At 36.8% G+C, this 19,118-nt stretch overlaps 2 protein-coding genes across 2 annotated transcripts; one reads left to right on the plus strand and one right to left on the minus strand.

Moving 5' to 3' along the window:
* Nucleotides 1–1,283: 1,283 nt before the first annotated feature.
* Nucleotides 1,284–2,736, minus strand: LOC114401653. Its single transcript, XM_028364229.1, has 2 exons — nucleotides 1,663–2,736; nucleotides 1,284–1,569 (listed from the first exon to the last, which is right to left on the minus strand). Exons 1-2 carry the CDS (start codon nucleotides 1,864–1,866, stop codon nucleotides 1,396–1,398), a joined length of 378 nt encoding a protein of 125 aa, XP_028220030.1. The 5' UTR covers nucleotides 1,867–2,736; the 3' UTR covers nucleotides 1,284–1,395.
* A 2,252-nt stretch (nucleotides 2,737–4,988) lies between these two features.
* LOC114401422 (zinc-finger homeodomain protein 2-like) lies at nucleotides 4,989–6,163 on the plus strand. The gene has a single exon (XM_028363938.1). The coding sequence runs from the start codon at nucleotides 5,154–5,156 to the stop codon at nucleotides 5,904–5,906; it is 753 nt and encodes a 250-aa protein (XP_028219739.1). The 5' UTR covers nucleotides 4,989–5,153; the 3' UTR covers nucleotides 5,907–6,163.
* Nucleotides 6,164–19,118: the final 12,955 nt, after the last annotated feature.

Here is a 19,118-nt window from a genome sequence, read left to right on the forward strand (position 1 = left end):
GGCGGATCACCACCCTACATGTCACCCTAATACCTAGCATATGTAGGCCACTCTTTGGCGACTGCACAGAACAGCTCGTCAGCATGCCCTCCGACTATCCCAGGGGTCAATTTTACGAAATCTAGTGTTGTGCACTCTAGATCTACAACGCCACTATTTCCTATTTTTTACAACATTTTTCTTATGCTAACGGGCTTTTAATCATGGCAGAGGAATAAGTTATCACCTTGGGTCCTGACGACCTTCCAAATTTGGTGGTTTTTATCAACTAGATGGTCACAACTATCTACAATGGGCACAATACATTCTTACAACTTGCAAAAGGCATATGATGTTAAGCCATATTGAAAGTGGTGGTCCAAAGTTTGAGGCCTGGGATAATGAGGATGCTCTTATCATAAACCTGGTTATGGCACTATGATTCAAAAAATAAGCTATAATTGTATGTTTTCTACCTCCATTTCTGAAATGCGGGAGAATCTTAATGAGACATACTCCATGAATAAGAACTTTACTACTAACTATCAAATTGAAAGAAAGATTTTCAATACTAAGTAAGGAACCCTCCCAATCAGTGTTATTAAACTCGGCTCGGCCCGGCTGGTTGAATCGGAAACCAGACCCTTAGCCGAGCTGATTCAATTGTTGGATCATTTCTGTAAGTAACTCATTGACATGTCATCAAACCTTGTGCCAAACTAGTGTAGTTGACTCGGAGCGGATAGCAAAATTCCCCTAGGTAACTGGGTTTTCACATCTTTCCCTCTCTGTCTCTACAAAGACAGTTTTTCATGTTCTCCGATGTTGCAAGCTTGCAGCCTAGTTGTAGCTTTCACACTTTTTTCTCTAATCAGTCAAATGCTACACAATTCATATACTAAAAGCTACCAAATACTCCTACGTGGCATTGCTAGAAATTGAGAGCCGTCAACCTTCTACGTGAGATGTGCTTACCTTACCCCACTAAAGCTAATACTTTACTGTTTCTACCATTTGTTGTCTGACTTTTCTCAATATCCTTTATATTTACTTTTAATATGGGTAATTTAGTAATTTTAGTTAAGATAACAAATGATAATAAAGAAAAAAATTAATTAATAAATAATTCAGAATGGAATAAATTTTAAAAAACATAAAATATGATGAGACAAATATTTTTGAAACATAATTTGTCTTTGGAAACTTCAATGAATATCAAATTAATTGGAATGTAATTATATTTGGATAGTAGCTGTTAGAAAATTTAATTTATATAATTGAATTGTCAAATTGCAGTAGTCAAATTGATAGAAGTTTGATTGTATTTTCATTTATATTTTTAAGTATAAAATTTTACAAGTTATAAATTATTTATAATTTTTTAATATAGACGGGTCATGTGAGTCAACTAGTGACTCATTGGGTGTCGCCATAGAATAGAGTAACAGCCACACCTAGCACCACCTTTCTTTGTTTCTTTGTTTCTTCTTCTTCGCATGTTTTAAGATGTAATGAAATGCATGAAGGGACAGATCGAGGGAATGGCCAATCTGCTCCTTCATCGCCTCTAGCATTCATGTCAATACTCCCCTGTCAACAACAATTATAGAATAAAATTAATACAATTTATGTAAAGAATAAGGTAAAAATAGAAATCACTTTTAAATGTTCAACTAATCAAACCATATCAATGTCAAGAATTTGAAGATTGGGGCAATGCTTGATCACTTCTAACCCCTCAACCCAATCTATGTGCAGAAACTTAACATTATTAACAACCTCCAATGGAACATGGCCTATCGCAATCGTGGCTCTAACCAACTTAGGCAATCTTTCAAACCTTGCTTCAGGACCACTAAAATAAAGATGGCTCACGCACAAGAACATGAGATTCAAACTCCCACCAGGAAGCTCTGGCGTATCCCTACACTCTAGTATAAATGATTCCAAATGCAAGGTTGTTAGTAACGGCAGATCAATGGATGAAAAATCGAACAAAATAGGGTTCTTATTGAAGCCCCCAATACGTTTGAGCACCACAAGGGTTTTGCAGTTGAACAAGGCCCAACATCTTAGTTAGAATAGTGAGACTCTCATGATAAGTTAAGCGTTGGTTTGTAGTTTTTTAAGGCAACGAATGCATGTGCATGAAGATTGGGGTTTAAACGAAGGTTTCGTAGACATACTTGATAAGGAGGATGTAGATGCCATGTTTGAACGAGAAAGAGGATAGCTTCCAGTGATGAAGAATCCAAGTCAATCTCGTGAGCAATGAACACCTGTGCCTCTGTATCTTCACCGGCTTCGTGGGGATCTCCACGGTGATGGCGGCACGGACAGAGAGAGAGAGAGAGAGCAAGGAGGAGAATTTAGGATTCTCTAAAACTGAGGGAGAAAGAGATTAAAAAGAAGATGAAAATAAGGAGTGAGAGAGAGCCCGTTCACATTCCCTAAAGACATTGTATTTTTGCATTGTAGAACCGATGTCGTAATTCATTTTCAAAGAAGATTATGATAAAAACCTTTTTGAAAATTTCCAGTTTTTTACAAAAATGTGACCACTTTACTTATGACATCAGTTTTTGTACAACCATAATAAAACTTGCATCGTTGAAGACCATGTTTGTGGTAGTGATTTTATCATTTTATAAAAATAAGCTCTATTTTACTACCTATCAAATGAATAATTAAAACATTTTTTAAGAATATATATTTATTTTATTTGCCTATTTATTTATTTAATTTCAAAATCTTCATTATTTTTCTAAAACTCTATTTATTTTTAAATATAATCCTTTTTAATTTCTTTTAAGAAAAAAAAATGGGGTGTTTAAAAAGGTCAAGAGAGACACATGGGGTTTAGAGTTAGGGAGTGGTCCTTGTAAGGGATGTTAGGGTGGTACTTTAAGAGTTGAAGCTTGAGTTGCATTTGATATATTTTGTGTTGAAACAACAAGATCTATAAAATAGAAAGAAAAAAAAGGTGAAAGCTGGGTTGACCCATTTCCCCTCAGCTTGCAACTTTTGCAGATAACAAACAACAAATGAATAAAAGGAAATGAAATAACATTAGAGATAAAATAAACCCTAAAGCCTCTTCATATACCGAAGCATCACGGACAACATTTGAATATGCAAGAGCAGTGTTGCCACAATAGACATCCTAGTTGTGAAGAGAGTGAGGATGAAAAAGAAGAGAACAAATGAGAAAGTGAAGACTAGAGTATAGAAAAAAAAAAGGAGAAAGCAAGTACAAGAAGAGAAGGAGAGGGACCAAGGAAAAGAGAGAAGAGAACAAGGATTAGAACAAGAGAGATAGAGAAGACAACTATCATGGAAGGTGATGACAACAAAAGTAAGGCTAACAACTGTGCATGTTTAGTATTCTAAAAAAATTATGATGACGTATGCAAATATTAATGCAATTGGTAGTGACTCGCTACAAACAATCAAAAGTAATGGTCCCTTAAACCACATCTTCAATCGGTCCTCAAAGAATCCGTCCATTTATTATTCAGATGAATTAACTGGACCTCATATTAAAGAACCACATTTATTATTCAATAAATTAAAATGTTTTTAACGCATAGTTTGACTTTGTCAAACACAAATGCATTGCTTAGTTGAACACATATTTGGAAAGGGGTGGTGAACCTTAAAAGTAATTAAGCTCTAGTATTAAGTCTTAGTTTCAAAGTTGATCTAAAGAACTAAAACTTATGGAAGTGTCTTAGGATCTCAAGGAAGAAGCAAATGCAATAATTATTGTTGTTATAAATGGTTAAAAATAATGGTTGGTCCACCGAAAACCACATCTTTAACTTATCCTCGAAGAATCCATAAATTTATTATTCAAAACAATGAATCACACCTTGTATTAAAGACTCGCTTTTATTATTCAAATAAATTAATAATACCTATTAAAGACTCGCTTTTATTATTCAAATAAATTAATGCGTCTTTAACGTATTGTTTGACTTTACCCTAAAAGAGTAAGATTACAATAACACCCCTTGTGGTTTCTTGAAATTACATATAATACTCCTCCTTTTTTACACCAACACTAAACCCCCTTTTATGAACAGCATTGCATTGAGACTCCTTACAAATTACATTATCTCCTATTAAATGTTTACAAAACCTGACAATGTGTACCCCTAGTAGGGGTTGTTGTAATAGTAAACAAAGTAAGAGAATTAATCATGAAAGAATGTGTATTTAGGAGGTTTTGCTCTAATTTACTCAAACTAAAATGCATTTGTTTAGCTGAATGTGTATTTAGGAAGCGATGATAAAATTTAAGTGCCATTAATCATGAAAGAACCAAAGATCTAACTACGATGGTTATAAAAAAATACATTGCTTAGTTAGAATAATTTGCTTGTTTAAATTAATTTATATGTACTACATAATAATAAAAAGAAAAAAAGATTTGAAAGTGAATATAAAGTAAAATAAGTCATTTCAATCATAGGGGAAAATTAATTATTAATATTCTAGCATATTCATTGTTTGTTGAGCATATAAATATAATACCAATTATGGATTTTCTCATTAATATATAATTTTTTTTCTTAATTTGTATGAAAAAACTTCAAGTGTCAATTATTTTGAAAATGGAGGAAGCATGTTACAAGAAATGTGTTATAAGATGTGTCGGCATCAATCATAATGACATATATTTCAATTGTATTATAATTACAAAATTACTTGAAAAATATTTATTAATAAAGTCTTCATGGACAGTCAGATTTAAATTTACAATCTTGTAAGATATGATTTTAAACGACTGGATTAGTTTTTTATGCTATTATCAATTAGTAATATAAGCAATAATGATCCCAGATTAATGTTTTCCACCGATAAGAAATTTATGTCTCCTCAAACAAACATTAATGTTTCTATAAAAATTCAAAAACTAATAAAAAATTATCGAGGTAATTGGATTTAGTACAAGGATAAAGAATTAAGAGTCGTGAGGGTCAGGGGATCAGGGAGAAAATAGAGAAGCAGAAAAAAAGTGTATGAAACTGAAACTATTATTTGAGAGAGAGAAAGAGAGTTCATTCAACACTTCTTGTTTGTTTCCTCTTCAGCGCTTCCTTATATGCTCAATCATCCACCACCCTTAGCTATCACAACTTTGAAGCCAAAATTCTTCTCATATTTCCAAAATGGAGTTTAAGCAACATGAGGAAACTAAGTTGAGGATGCCCGCAGCAACAACGAGTTACGACGACTTCGGAATACCGCCCTCAAGTCAAGGCGAAGAGGAGCCAGTGGCGGCGGCAATACCAGTGGCGATTCCAATGACCCCAACACCACCCACCCTGGCTCAAAACAACGACAATGAGAAGTATCATGAGTGCCTTAAGAACCACACCGTCAAAACTGGCGTCCACACACTTGATGGATGCATCAAGTTCTTGCCTCTAGGCGAGGAGGGAACCATGGATGCGCTAAAATGCCTCATGTGCAACTGCCACCGAAACTTCCATCGTAAGGAGACCCCCAATTACACCTACCTGGTGCCTTACTACCGCCGCTCACCGTTGCCGTTGGCAGCGTACTATGGGGAGCAGGTGGGCTACCCCCATGTGCAAGGGCAACAATGCACCACACTGGCACTCCCCTCCAGGTCAAGGGGCAGTGGTGGGGCCCAGTCCTCGAGGGAGGACATTGAAGCAGTGTCAGACCCAACGAGTGGTGCCACTCCTCATGGTGGGTCCAGCAAGAAGCGTTTCAGGACTAGGTTCACCCAAGAGCAAAAGGAGAAGATGTTGGCCTTTGCAGAAAAGCTTGGCTGGAGGATTTTGAAGCATGATGAGAGTGCCGTGCAGGAGTTTTGTGCCCAAACTAGCATCCAACCTCATGTGCTTAAGGTGTGGGTGAACAACAACAAGAACACCTTAGGTAAGAAGCTCTAGACAGAAAAAAAAAATCCAGCCCCATTACCTCTCTCTCTCTATATATATGTTTCTCTGTTTTAAGTTACCATAATAGCAACCACCATTCGCCTCTAATTGTTTCATTGTCATGCTCTCTTTACAATCCAAAATCAACACAACTGTTCAAGGTTGAGATAAATTTGTGCTTTAAGAATATAAGTACTTATGCACTAATCGTAATTTGTACTTTTGTTTCCAATCTCTGCACTTTTATAACATGGTTTATTTTCATGTCATTTAACATTTTCCTCCAACGAACATTCAGTGTTTGGATATTTTGGCATTTCAATAGGATGTTCTAGACACATCATTAAAGATTAACCTTCTGTTGCAACTGTAGATGCCAAAAGATTAAAAAAAATGTTAGAATCTTTTCAAATGTATAATTTGCAAGAAAAAAAAAGAGAACTAATTACGTCAAATATGCATAAAAAATATCACAATTAAATCCGAAAGATAAATTGAAAAAATACCTTTTTTTTATGTCACACCTTAATGAGAAGAGAAAGACATAGGAAAGAGCCAACACGTACAATTGTTTGTTCATATCATGCAAGAAAAAAATACTAAGATTGTAGACAAATAAAAAAAATAAATGTGTATAAAAATATATTTAAATATTTCTTGACACATTTATTAACATATATTTAGTGAAATTAAATTAAATAATTAATAATATGTTAAAATTCAAAATAATATAAAATAATTAATCCTATAATTATAAAATATGAATTTAATACCTATGTAAGACACAACACACTATGTTATATATTAATAATAATAAAAGACTCTCATTCGGTTATTAAATCCTTGTAAAGATTAACTATGGAAGTCAATAAGAAAATATTTGTGATTGATTGTTTTGAACCAAATAATAAATATATGATCCCCATGGGAATAGAAATGTAGGAAAACATGGTAAAAAAAAAGGAAATTATAACATTTTCTAAAATCAGTAATATGCAAAAAAAATACTTTTTAGAATACATTCTAGAGAATATAAGATGATTTTAAACAAAAACAAAAGTTCATAGGAGTATTAGAGCCATTGTTATGTTAATTGATTAAAAATGTTATGTTAGATTATAGGTTTAATTGTAAAATTTGTCCTCCTATTTTGTCTATTTCACCAAAATTTTCTTATTTTTTAATTTACTATCCAAGTCCCCAAAACTGATTTTAATGCTTGAGGAAGGACTAAAATCATGGTTCCTGGAGTGAGAAAAACACTCCTTTATCGCTACGCCTAAGTGTTCATTTAAATATTTGGTGCAAAATATATTATTAATATAGGTTTTATGTGAAAATAGTTCAAAATTCAAATTTTTTCTATTTTTTAATTTATAATATTTTTATAATCTCATATATTATCTTTTAAAATATAATATATAAGATTAAATTCTATTTTGACATAAATTAGAATATGTATATTTATATAATTTTTATTTTTATTATATATTATATTTATCTTTTAAAATGATGTTTGTGATTTAGTGAGAATATTTTTTTATTTATATTAAGATATTCATGTTATTTATTGTAATATAGATAAAAAATATCGTGATTAAATCACATATATAAATATTTAAAAAAATAATAAAATACTATCATTTGATTTGGTGTACATTACTTTATATAATGAAAAGATTATTACTTAAGCTATTTAATTATATGGCATTATTAGTTAAAATTAGATTTAGACCCGTGTGATGTATGGAACAAAAATTTGTATGAATATAATTTTATATTTTCATGAAATAATATTTTTTTATAAATTAAAATTTATAAGATGATATTACATCTAAAACCTAAAGATTGAGTGCAATGAACCTATGAAGCTATAATGTGATAACAAGTCAGCAATAAACATTTCACATTGTGACATCCTAGAATTTCTACCCGAAATTTTGTAAGTGTTACACTTAAATAATTATATATATATATATATATATATATATATATATTATTCAGTGTATATATATATATTCTTGGTAGAAGTATGTGCATTGGGGAAAAGATACGCGGGTTAGACTAATTAACGAAGAGTAACCCATAACCGAACGGTTATAGATTAATTCGCAATTAATTAGTCTAAAAATTATCGTTTTACGTGCAACTTAAAATTTAACAAAACCAACCTCTGAACCACGCTCAGGGTCTCATTCTGAGCGTTTTGATATATATATTGCCTACTTTCGAAAACGGGCCCCGACAGGTGCAGAGAAACGCGAGAAACTGGAACCAGAGAGGCGACATGCAAACCGAGGCAGGATTTCAGCATCCAAAAAGGTTCAATTTTTTCTTCCTTATGGTTGAGTATGATGTCAAATCAAAGGAAAAAGGTGGGCCCTTTTGTTCCATTTAAAATAGGAGATGTGGCATTGCTTTTTGAAAAAAAAAATCCTTTTGTATAAAAAAGCCAAATCTTCTCTCTCATTCTTCAGAAATTTCAGCAGCTTCTTCCCTCCTTCCACGTTGCTTTTTCTCTTCTTCTTCTCCACCATTGAAGCTCCAAATTCCTCTTCCTTTCTACCCCAAATTGCAAGGAAAAGCCATTTTCGGAGTCTTGGAGCATACCTCTACTTCGTGGGGCTTTAAATTTCAGGTAAGGGTGGACTTCTTCTCACTTGAAATTTGTGGGTGTTGGGTTTTTGGGAGCTATAATGGGTAGTTCTACTAGGTTATTGCCTTAGGGTAGTTATTTGTGAAGCAATTTGTTGAAATCATGCTAAACTTGACATGTTTGATGTGAGCAAAACTACCCATGCTGATTTAGGGTTTTATAATGATGCTTTATGATATATGTATGCTTAAATTGTTGATAGAAAACTGGTAGAGATGATGGGGAGAGTTAACTTAGGGTTAAATGTGAGAATGGTAGTGTTGTGAGTGGAAAAGTATGAGATTTTGAGGGTTAGAAAAGTCAAATTTGGGGTTAAGTGAAATTGGAGTCTAAGGTGAGTTGATTCTAGTTTAGAATGTCAATTAGAATTTGTAGGAAAGTTTGGGCAGAGCAAATGAGAAAAATGAGTGACAAATGTGAAAGGAAAGAGCCATTTCTAGGGTAAATTGGGTGTTGAGATGTCAAATTTTGAATAGGTGGAGTTTTCACCTTAAAACCAGTTTGAGCAAGTCTAAATCAATGTTATAGACTTGATGAAGATGAGAGTTTACCCCAAAATTACCCAATTCTCATTTTCACCTTTCAAACCTTGAGAATTTACTAAATTGGTGGGTTTTGGATACCTATATTTTGATTTACCTTGGTTTGAAGTTTGTTTTTGGTTCAAACATGATTTAGACATGGTTTAGGACTTGTAGGATCCAATTTGAGTGAAATTGGATACAAGAAAGCTAGGATTCAAAATCTGCCAAATTATGCAGCAAAAGCTGTCAAGTTGTGCAGCATATTTTACCAAATATGCAGGAAAATGGTTTTGCAGCGCTAGTCACGGGAGAGGTAGTACATCTCGTGTTCTAGACACTTTCTAGCAGATCCCAACGGTAAAAATTTAGATTTCTATATTAGGAACCTCCAGTAAAATTTTCAAGGTGATCCAATGGTTAACGAATTGGAACAAAGAGAATGTTACTGGGGCATGAGAGTGGGAAAAACTGTGGAATTTGAATGAGTTTTGTGCAGAGTTCTCTACCTCCACTTTGTTTTTCTTGGTTTAGGGTAGTTTCATGACAAATGTAATTGAATTGTTTGGATATTGTGAAAGCTTGGAGGGGTTGATGGGGACCCAGTGCTGAGAGGAACGAGGATAAGGGCTACGTAGGAGTGCGTGAGCTCAATTTAAAGGTGGGCAACTGGGGATGGTGTGCTTATGCCTGACTTGTGGAAATGAGATAGTTGATTTGTGCCATCGCCCGATCGCCACCTAGTACCACATATGACGGGTGCCCCATAATCCGATAAGCTCGATGTGAGAAAGCGTGGAAGAGTCAGTCTTCCTACTTTTGTTAGTTGACCACAAAGTGGTACCTGGAGATATGTCGCGGGGGTCAGGAGACCTTGGGGACGTCAGGTGGGGTGCTATTGCCCAAAACCAAGCTTGACTAATCCCGACCCAACCTGGGCATAGTCAGTCAGTGAGAACCTGTGACGCACCTAAGCAGACGAGCTCCTGGCAGTCAACCAATAAAAGAACAAAGTCGACGATTACCATTCGTGGGTAATCGATTACCGTTCGTGGGTAATCGATTACCGGGTTTAAAAATGGAGACAGGATGTTAAGTAGCTTCTGGTAATCGATTACCAATTGTGTGTAATCGATTACATAATGCTACCTGCCACTGGTAATCGATTACCATTTATGTGTAATCGATTACACAGTGTAGTTTGTAGATTCCAATGTGCAAAGGCTGAGTAATTCGTTTTTGGGCACTGGTAATCGATTACATACTTTGGTAATCGATTACCAGAGAGGAAATCCCTTGAAAAAGACATTCTGACTATGCGTAGCCGTTATGGGACGCATTGTATTGTTACCTGTGTAGTTAGATTTCTTGTGAAAGAGTCTACCCTCTTTCTTTCATCTCTTGTAGATCGCGATGGCAGCGCAGTTGATCTATGATCGCGTTATGATGGAGTGCCTAGAGGGTGTTTGGGAGACCCTCGAAGGCAATGAGAGGTGTCGATTCCGTGGCACAATTCGACTCACTGCTACTTCATTAGTACATCCGGAGGAACCCGCACGCACACTTCAGCAGCCTGTGGAGTGGATACTACCTACACCTACTCCATATCGACTAGTTGAGCCGGTTCAAGTGATAGAGGTGTCATCCTCTGAAGAGGATCTTGAAGAGGACCCAGAGGAGTTACCTCCTGAACCTGCTATGGACGCCCTTTACTTACCTGAGGATGATGAAGACCCACTCCCTGATGTTGATTCTCTAGAGGATATTATGTCAACATTTGAGGCAGACTCTACAGAGGAGAGTGGCCCTAGAGGGACAACGAATAGTGACGACTCTTCATCATAGCAGACGTCTCCTTAGACTAGGCGTACATACTTTTTGTGGGTGGGTGTATCTAGTTCATACTGCTAGGTTTACTCTTTTGATTTTTGGGTGGGTAGACCTATTGTATAGAAATTTTGATGATTGTATATATTGTGGCTGAAGCCACCACAGTTGTTACCTTTGCTCTGGATGTCGCTATGTTGTTTTGCAAACTCCCATATTTTGGACAGTTTTAGATGATAAAAACAATTATGTTTGATCTTGTATTTGAAAAGGAAATGTTAACGGATTTTATTTGAAAAGAGTTTACCGACCGCATCTTATTATCTTTCATGTGACGACCTAAAATGATGGCTGATATATTTTTAAAAGAGAAAAATAGTTTGGAGGTTATGAATGATCAGAAAGAAATGAATCTGAATAGAGTTGTGAACTGGCCATTCAGGACTCTATAGTGATAATTTTCCTTCTGAATTTAATTACCGTGAAATGAAAACAGTGCGAAAAAAAAGAGACAGAAAAGAAAAAAAAATCTCCCATGGTTTCTGCTATTTAATTTATTACTATTAAACCAGTCATTATTTAGGGACGCCACACACATAATCCAGTGCAACATGATAGGACCAAGCATGTTGAAGTAGACAAACACTTCATAAAGGAAAAGTTGGATAGTGGGAGAATTTATACACCATTTGTATCCACAGGAAATCAGCTAGCAAATGTTTTAACAAAAGGATTAAGTGGCTCTACATTTCAATCTATTGTTAGCAAGTTGGGAATGGATAACATCCACTCAACATCTTGAGGGGGAGTGTCAGAATCCCACTATATATTTTATTTCTTGTTATAGATAGGATTTAAATCCCATTATTAGGAGATTTGATTAGCTGCATATTTTGTATTTATGACCAAGAATCATTGACCCTTAATTATAGGAATTGACAGTGGGTACAATGATGAGCATTCTATTTAAGAGCACATGCTCTTATATCAATATGACTCAGAAAATTATCCTCTAACACATTCAGAGCATATGATTTTTTAATATAGCATATGCTCTACAAATGGATGCGTACAATATTTCTAGATTGCACTGAACAACAAGAAAATCATGCAAGTACAATTTACTATTCGAGTACCATCACTACCAAAGATGATAATCACGTATCAATGAATCAACTATTGCTATTAACTTAAATCATTTCTCCATTATGCTTAAAAATAGTGAAACTAGATGCAATGATTTTGGAAAATGTTTCTCTTAACATATCCAACAACATTGAATTAGTGCCTTTATGTCCACAACAATCTATCCTTATTAATTAAATGCAAATACATTTTATTTTGTTGTCAAGTGCTAGATAAAATAAAGAAACTTCACTACTAAAAAGAAGCTTTTTTACGATGTTCCTTCTACGACGGTCGCGAGAAAACTGTCTTAGTTAATAAGGTGGTGGAATTATCGTAAATATACGCATTTGGAATGAACTTTATGACAGCGGTTACGTTCAAGACCATCATAGAAACCAATGTATAAAAAATAGTGACATTTTTGAAATTAAATGAAAGCTAATTTAAGATGGTTTTGAAATAAACCCATCTTTAAACCCTAGACTCGGTCTTGCGTCATGGCCTCACTGCCGACTACCTATACTCGTGCTGTCGACTCTGCCTTATGGCAAGACCAAAGTAGCGTGCCACTAAGTTCCTCCCCAACTGCACCACCTTACATCCCCCCCTGTGGTAGCGCCGATCAATGTGGTGGACCACTGCCTCCTCTACGACAAGCACAACCTCTACGACGTCTCCTTCAACACACCATCTACACCTTCCTCACCTCCGACCCCTCCTTCATCGACCTGCACTGATGAAATGAAATATCCTGTTATTGGGTGATCCTTTGAACAGTGGTGAAGCATCATCATAGGTCACCAAACCACCAATAGGTACTATTTTTTTTCCTCTCCCTCTGATGGTTTTTCTTTCTTTGTTTGGTTTTTTTTTTATGTTTATGGGTGGTTGTTTTGGTTGTTTATGTTGTGGGGGGTTTTGTTGATTTTGGGAAACTGAGGAAAATTATAGAGAAGGTGGGCTGAAAACCGATGTTAACGTATGATAAGTTAACATTGGTTTCATCCAAAAAACCGAGGTTTACTCTAACATCATTTTGTTAAATCGGTTTTTTTTTTTTTTTTTATTGAAAACCGATGTTGGACTTACATTTTAAAATATATCAAGCGTGAGCCCGATTTTGCTCACGCTCTCTTCTTCGATCTCCATCTAAGCTCTCTTCTTCTCTGTCTAAGCTTCTTCTTCTTCATCGCGCTCGAGACCGTGACAACTTGCCACCCTACCTAGGTATGTTTCATGAGTCTTTCTTCTAAATACCTAGGTATGAACTCGTGCTCACTGTAAGGACTCTTTGTTTGTTTCTGCTGCAAGGACCTTATCTAGGTACGTTTCACTTTGCAGTCCGTTTAGGGTGCTCAGTCGTGCTCACAGGGTCTAATTTTGATTGAGGTAAGTCGTGCTTACTTTGCCAAGTGTTAATGCATTTGAGGCTTTGACGCCACAAGCAGCTTTATATAAAAATGTGCAAATAGTTTTGCTCAATGTATATTGCCTAAAGCTTTTCCTTTGCAGCATATTCATATGTGTCGCAACCTACCCTTCGGCGAGAGGGCAACGCGTGACTCGCGGGTGCGTGTTCCAAGAAAGGAATACGCGCGGAGTCGCCACCAACGTTTATTTGAGGAAAACATCGGAAAAACCGGAAAAGACGTGATCTACGAACTTTAAGTGAAAGGTTCGAGAGTTGTATTTACGCACGGGGAAGGTATTAGCACCCCACACGTCCGTCACAAGAGATGGTAGCCTTTAATCAAATGTGCAAATATGACTTCAATTTATGTTTTCTTCCCTTTTTACGTTCTTATGTCTTTTTTATGCCTTTTTATATTTTTATCTTTTTGTGGTCGACAAGGGCGTTTCCCTTTGCTCCTACGTATTCCTCAATTGTGATGAGAAAATCAAACCTACGTAGTTCTTTTGTGAACAAAGTATTTGGTTAAATTGTTTTTATCTTTTTTGCAAAATATGTTTTTATTGAATGAAAGGTCATTTAAGGCGTTGGACCATTAGACAATCTTTCGATTCTTTTGAAAAGTGAGAAAACATTAAGGCATTGGACCATTAATGATTTCTTTATTTTTGGAAGAGGTAACAAAGTTACATATTGATTTTAGGCTTTTTAGAAATCAACACTTAACCAATAAAAGCGGAAAAGAGCATTTCAAGGCGTTGGACCTTTGAAAATGGCTTTTTTTAGGCGATGACAAAAGTTTGGTTTATGAATTGATTTTAGCCTTAGTTTCACTTTGGTTATTAGTCAATTCAATTAAGGAAGAAAATTCCCAAAGAGAAACGTCCGATTGATTTTTTTTTTGTTTTATTTTACTAAAAGATATTTTTTTGATTATTATCTTATTATTTTACCTCTTTTTGGTTTCCAACGAGGTTACGGCATGACCGAACAGTCGAATTTCATTTTAACAGAAATTAATGGATATTACAATTCAAATGATCGGTGGAAATTTATTTTATTTTTGATTAGGGGAGAAAATGACTTAAGTAAATGACTAAAGCAGGTCAAAAGGGGGTACGGAAAGTAAATGAAATGAAAATAAAAGCACGTGAAACAAATTAGAACCACTAAGGGTACATAGAATGAATTGAAAAGTTCGATTTCGGGAACTTACCGGTTGAAGACCGAAGAATGACAAAAATCTTCGCAAAATCACCCACGGAAACGTTACGGAAGCGCCTCGGCTTGGATTTTCTTCACGGAAACAATTTTTTTCACTAATTTCAAGTGATCTCAAAATACCAGGAGGGCAGAACATTTTTCTCCTTCGCTCCTCCCCCTACTTATAGGAAAATAGGAGAGGACCTTGCCACCCAGCTCGCCCAGGCGAGCTAGGTTGCTTCCTCCAGAAGCAACCGCCTTCTGGAGGAACATCCTGGAAGGCCCATGTGGGCCTGGTTGCTATTTGCACCCCCTTTTTACTAAATAGACCCCTTCCTTTTTTTGGGGATTCTTTTTCCGTAAAGTTACGGAAACTTACGAATTTCGTAGAGGGTTGCACGCCCTCACCTTCAAAGGACTAGACGTCCTCGCCTTCAGAAGACTACACGTCCTTGCCATCAGACGGTTGCACACCCTCACCTTTAGAGGACTACACGTCATCGCCATCAGAGGGCTGCACGCCCTCACCATCAGAGGACTACACGTCCTCACCATCAGAGGGTTGCACGCCCTCACCTTCAAAGGACTACACGCTCTCACCTTTAGTGGACTGCATGTCCTCACCTTTAGAGGACTGCACGTCCTCAGCTTCAGAGGGTTGCACGCCCTTGCCTTCAAAGGGTGACACGTCCTCAACTTTAGAGGGCTGCATGCCCTTGCCTTTAGAGGGCTACGCGTCCTCACTTTCAGTGGGCTCCATATCCACACCTTAAGAGAATTTAAGGTCCTCGGCCCTTAAATGCTTAACCGAGACTTGCGCTCCCGGTTAAGGGGCCAGTAGTTTCCTTTTATCAGTTCTTGGGCCACCCCCTGATATTGTAGGGTGACCAACTGTGCTAGCACAACCAGAGAGGGAGGCTATCACGCAGCTACTATTCATACCGGGGTAAGAAAAAAAAATTCACTGATCATAACCAGTTTTTGAAAAAAAACGTGTATGCACCTGAAGGGTGAATGCTGTAAAATTTGTTCCCGAACACCCAAAATGGACTCGGATGAATGCATGAATTGATAAAGGAGCATATTTTGGAAACACTGGGTTGACTTAAATAGGGAAAATGAATCCTAAGCGCTAGTGTCACATGACCATAAAAACTTGATGCTTGAGTGTCCACATGGGCGCATGCATGACTAGTTTTGCATAAAATTTCCTAGTCATCATTGTTGCATGTGTGTCATGGAAATAATGTGGGACATCCCCTTTATCCCTGAACCGCTGGCCAAACCAACACTCTGACATATATCATGTCTAGCCATTCTACAAGCCTTGAGCCAAAATCCCAACTCACCATAAACCTTGACCCAGGGTGAGAATGCCCATCCTTGCCCTCAGAAGAAAACAAAACAAAAAAAGAAAGTTCCCGATCAAGGATTGGAAGAAAGCAAAAGAAGAAAATTCCCAATCAAAGATTGGGAGAAAACAAAAAAAGAAAGAAAATTCCCGATCAAAGATGGGAAGAAAACAAAAGAAATATGCAGAAAAGGTCTGTGGACTAGACAATATCTGAACAACTCAGAATTGTCACCAAGTGTCATACCCTAATTTCGTCCGGGGACCATTGTTTGATAGCATGCGACCCACACTTGACCGCTTCGAGGTACTTAACACCCATCGTTAGGCAATCCGTGGAGTTTCGCGACATGCCGGAAGTCGAAAGGAAGCATTGTTGCGCAATCCATAAAGTTCCACAACATTCCAGAAGTCAAAGAAGGGATTGTTGCGTAGTCCGTAAAGTTTCATGACATTACGGAAAGAAAACAAGTATTTAGTAATGTTATGGAAAAAGATCCAGCAAAAAAAGGCAAAGGGGGTGTATTTAGTAAACAAGGGTGTGCAAATAGCAATCAGGCCCACTTGGGCCTTCTAGGATGTTCCAACAAAAGGCGGTGCCTTCTGGTGGAAGCAACCCAGCTCACCTGGGCGAGCTGGGCGGCAACCACCTCCTTCTTTTCCCCTATAAATAGGGGAAGGAGGGCAGAGAAAGTTTGTTCAAGCCTCCTGGTATCTGAGATTCACTTAAAATTAGTGAGAAAAATTGTTTCCGTGAAGAAAATCCAAGCCGAGGCGCTTCCGTAACGCTTCTGAGACATTTCCGTGGGCGATTTCGTGAACATTTTCCACTGTTCTTCATTGTTCTTCGTTCGTTCTTCGTCATTCTTCGGTCTTCAACCGGTAAGTTCCCAAAATCGAACCTTTCAATTGATTCTATGTGCCCTTAGTGGTCCCCACTTGTTTCGCGTACTTTTGTTTTTATATCATTTGCTTTTTGTACCCTCTTTTGACATGCTTTAATAATTTATTTAAGCCATTTTCTCACCTAATCAAAAATAAAATAAATTTCTACTGATCATTTGAGTTGTAATATCTTTTAATCTCTGTTAGAATAAAATCTGACCGATCTTTCCCGCTGTAACCACGTTTAAAACCAAAAAGAGGCAAAATAATAATAAAATAATCAAAAAATATCTTTAAATAAAATAATCAAAAAAGTTAATCGGATGTTTTCCTTTGGGATTTTCTTTCTTAATTGAATTGACTAATAACCCAAGTGAAACTAAGGCTAAAATCAACTCACAAATCAAGCTTTTGTCTGCACCTAAAAAAAACCATTTTGAGGTCCAACGCCTTGAAATGGTTTTCTTTGCTCTTATCAAACGTAGATATAACTTTATCACCTCTTTCAAGAAACCAAGAGATCATTAATGGTCTAATGCCTTAATGTTTTCTCTCCTTTCAAAAGTCAAAAGATCGTTTAATGGTCTAACACCTTAAATTGCCTTTTGTTCAAATCAAATATATCTTGCAAAAAAAGATAAAAAAAACTTAACCAACGTTTAGTTCTCGAAGAACTACGTAGGTTTGATTTCCTTACCACAATTGAGGAATACGTAGGAGCAAGGGAAACACCCTTGTCGGCCACAAAAAGATAAAAAATACAAAAGACATAAAAAGACATGAAAACGTAAAAAAGGAAAAATAAAACAAATTGAAGTCATATTCGCACACTTGATTAAAGGCTGCCGTCCCTTGTGACGGATGCGTGGGGTGCTAATACCTTCCCCATGCGTAAATACAACTCCCGAACCTTTCACACTTAAAGTTCGTAGACCACATCTTTTCCGGTTTTTTTCCGACGTTTTCCTTGAATAAACATTGGTGGCGACTCCGCGCATTTTCCTTTCTTGGAACACACACCCATGAGTCTCGCGTCGCCCTCCCGCCGAAGGGTAGGTTGCGACAGTTGGCGACTCCACTGGGGACTTTTTTTAGAGAGTTAGGCCAATCAATCAGTGTGCTTTGCTTACCATGACTTCCCTTTAGTTCTTTTCTTTGTCTTTTTCCTTATGTTCTTGTATATATAAGCTCTTTTGATGCTTTTAGTGTGTTTTTTTTTTAAAAATGTGTGCATGAGGTAGATATTTATTCATTTGATGCACACAAACACCGACACTTTGCACACACGGTGAGTTGAAAAGGGGCCCTATACCTGGGTCCGTGGGAACATAAGGAGTGGAGGTGAATCTGTGGTCATGCTAGGTCTCCGACTTGCTTGATAACAGTGAACCCTCATCTAGAGTTTTTCTCTTTGATAACATATTGTTGCTAGTAGTCCCTACTGCCGCAATATGTTCTTCGAAGGGGATGATACCTCTAGAGACCATTAAGAGAGATATGACCACCTTGGGAATTATCACTAAAAGCCCTTTTAGTTTCCTTCCGTGTAGGTCCCTAAAATAGGGGCATGGAGCAAACACGCTGCATGCCATTTTTAACACTGCCATGCATGTAGTCCTAAATGTCATGTACGCCTTTGCTTATATTTGTTTGTGGATATTGTTGTACTATGTACATCCCCTGTTGTGCCTTTCGCATATGCATCACGCACGGATTCCGTCTTGATCCCCTCACTTTGTCAAATCGATGGAGGGTCTATGTCGCCTTCTTAAATACATACATCGGGTGCCATGCTGCCCAAATGTTGTATATAAGAAGGGGACAATTTCCCGGGCTCCCGTATTCACAAATTGCATCTGTGTCATGTGCATTTCTTCATGCATTCATCCATTCCACCCATGATAGATGTCGGAGTTTTGATTCGCACTGGGTTTTGTTTCACTTTAGTAAAACATGGGATCGAGTCAATTCGTGAAGTTCCGTGACATGCTGAAAATTAAAAGGAAGTGTTAGTGCGCAATCCGTAAAGTTCTGTAACGTTCCGGAAGGCAAAAAAGGGATGATTACGTAATCCATAAGGTTCCGCAACATTACGGAAAGAAAACAAGTATCGTTACGAAATTCGTAAGTTTTCGTAACTTTACGGAAAAAAGAATCACCAAAAAAAGGTAGGGGGTGCATTTAGTAAAAATAGGGGTTCAAATAGCAACCTGGCCCATTTGGGCCTTCCAGGATGTTCTTC

Source organism: Glycine soja, chromosome 20, assembly GCF_004193775.1.
Source record: "Glycine soja cultivar W05 chromosome 20, ASM419377v2, whole genome shotgun sequence".
NCBI lineage: Eukaryota > Viridiplantae > Streptophyta > Magnoliopsida > Fabales > Fabaceae > Glycine > Glycine soja.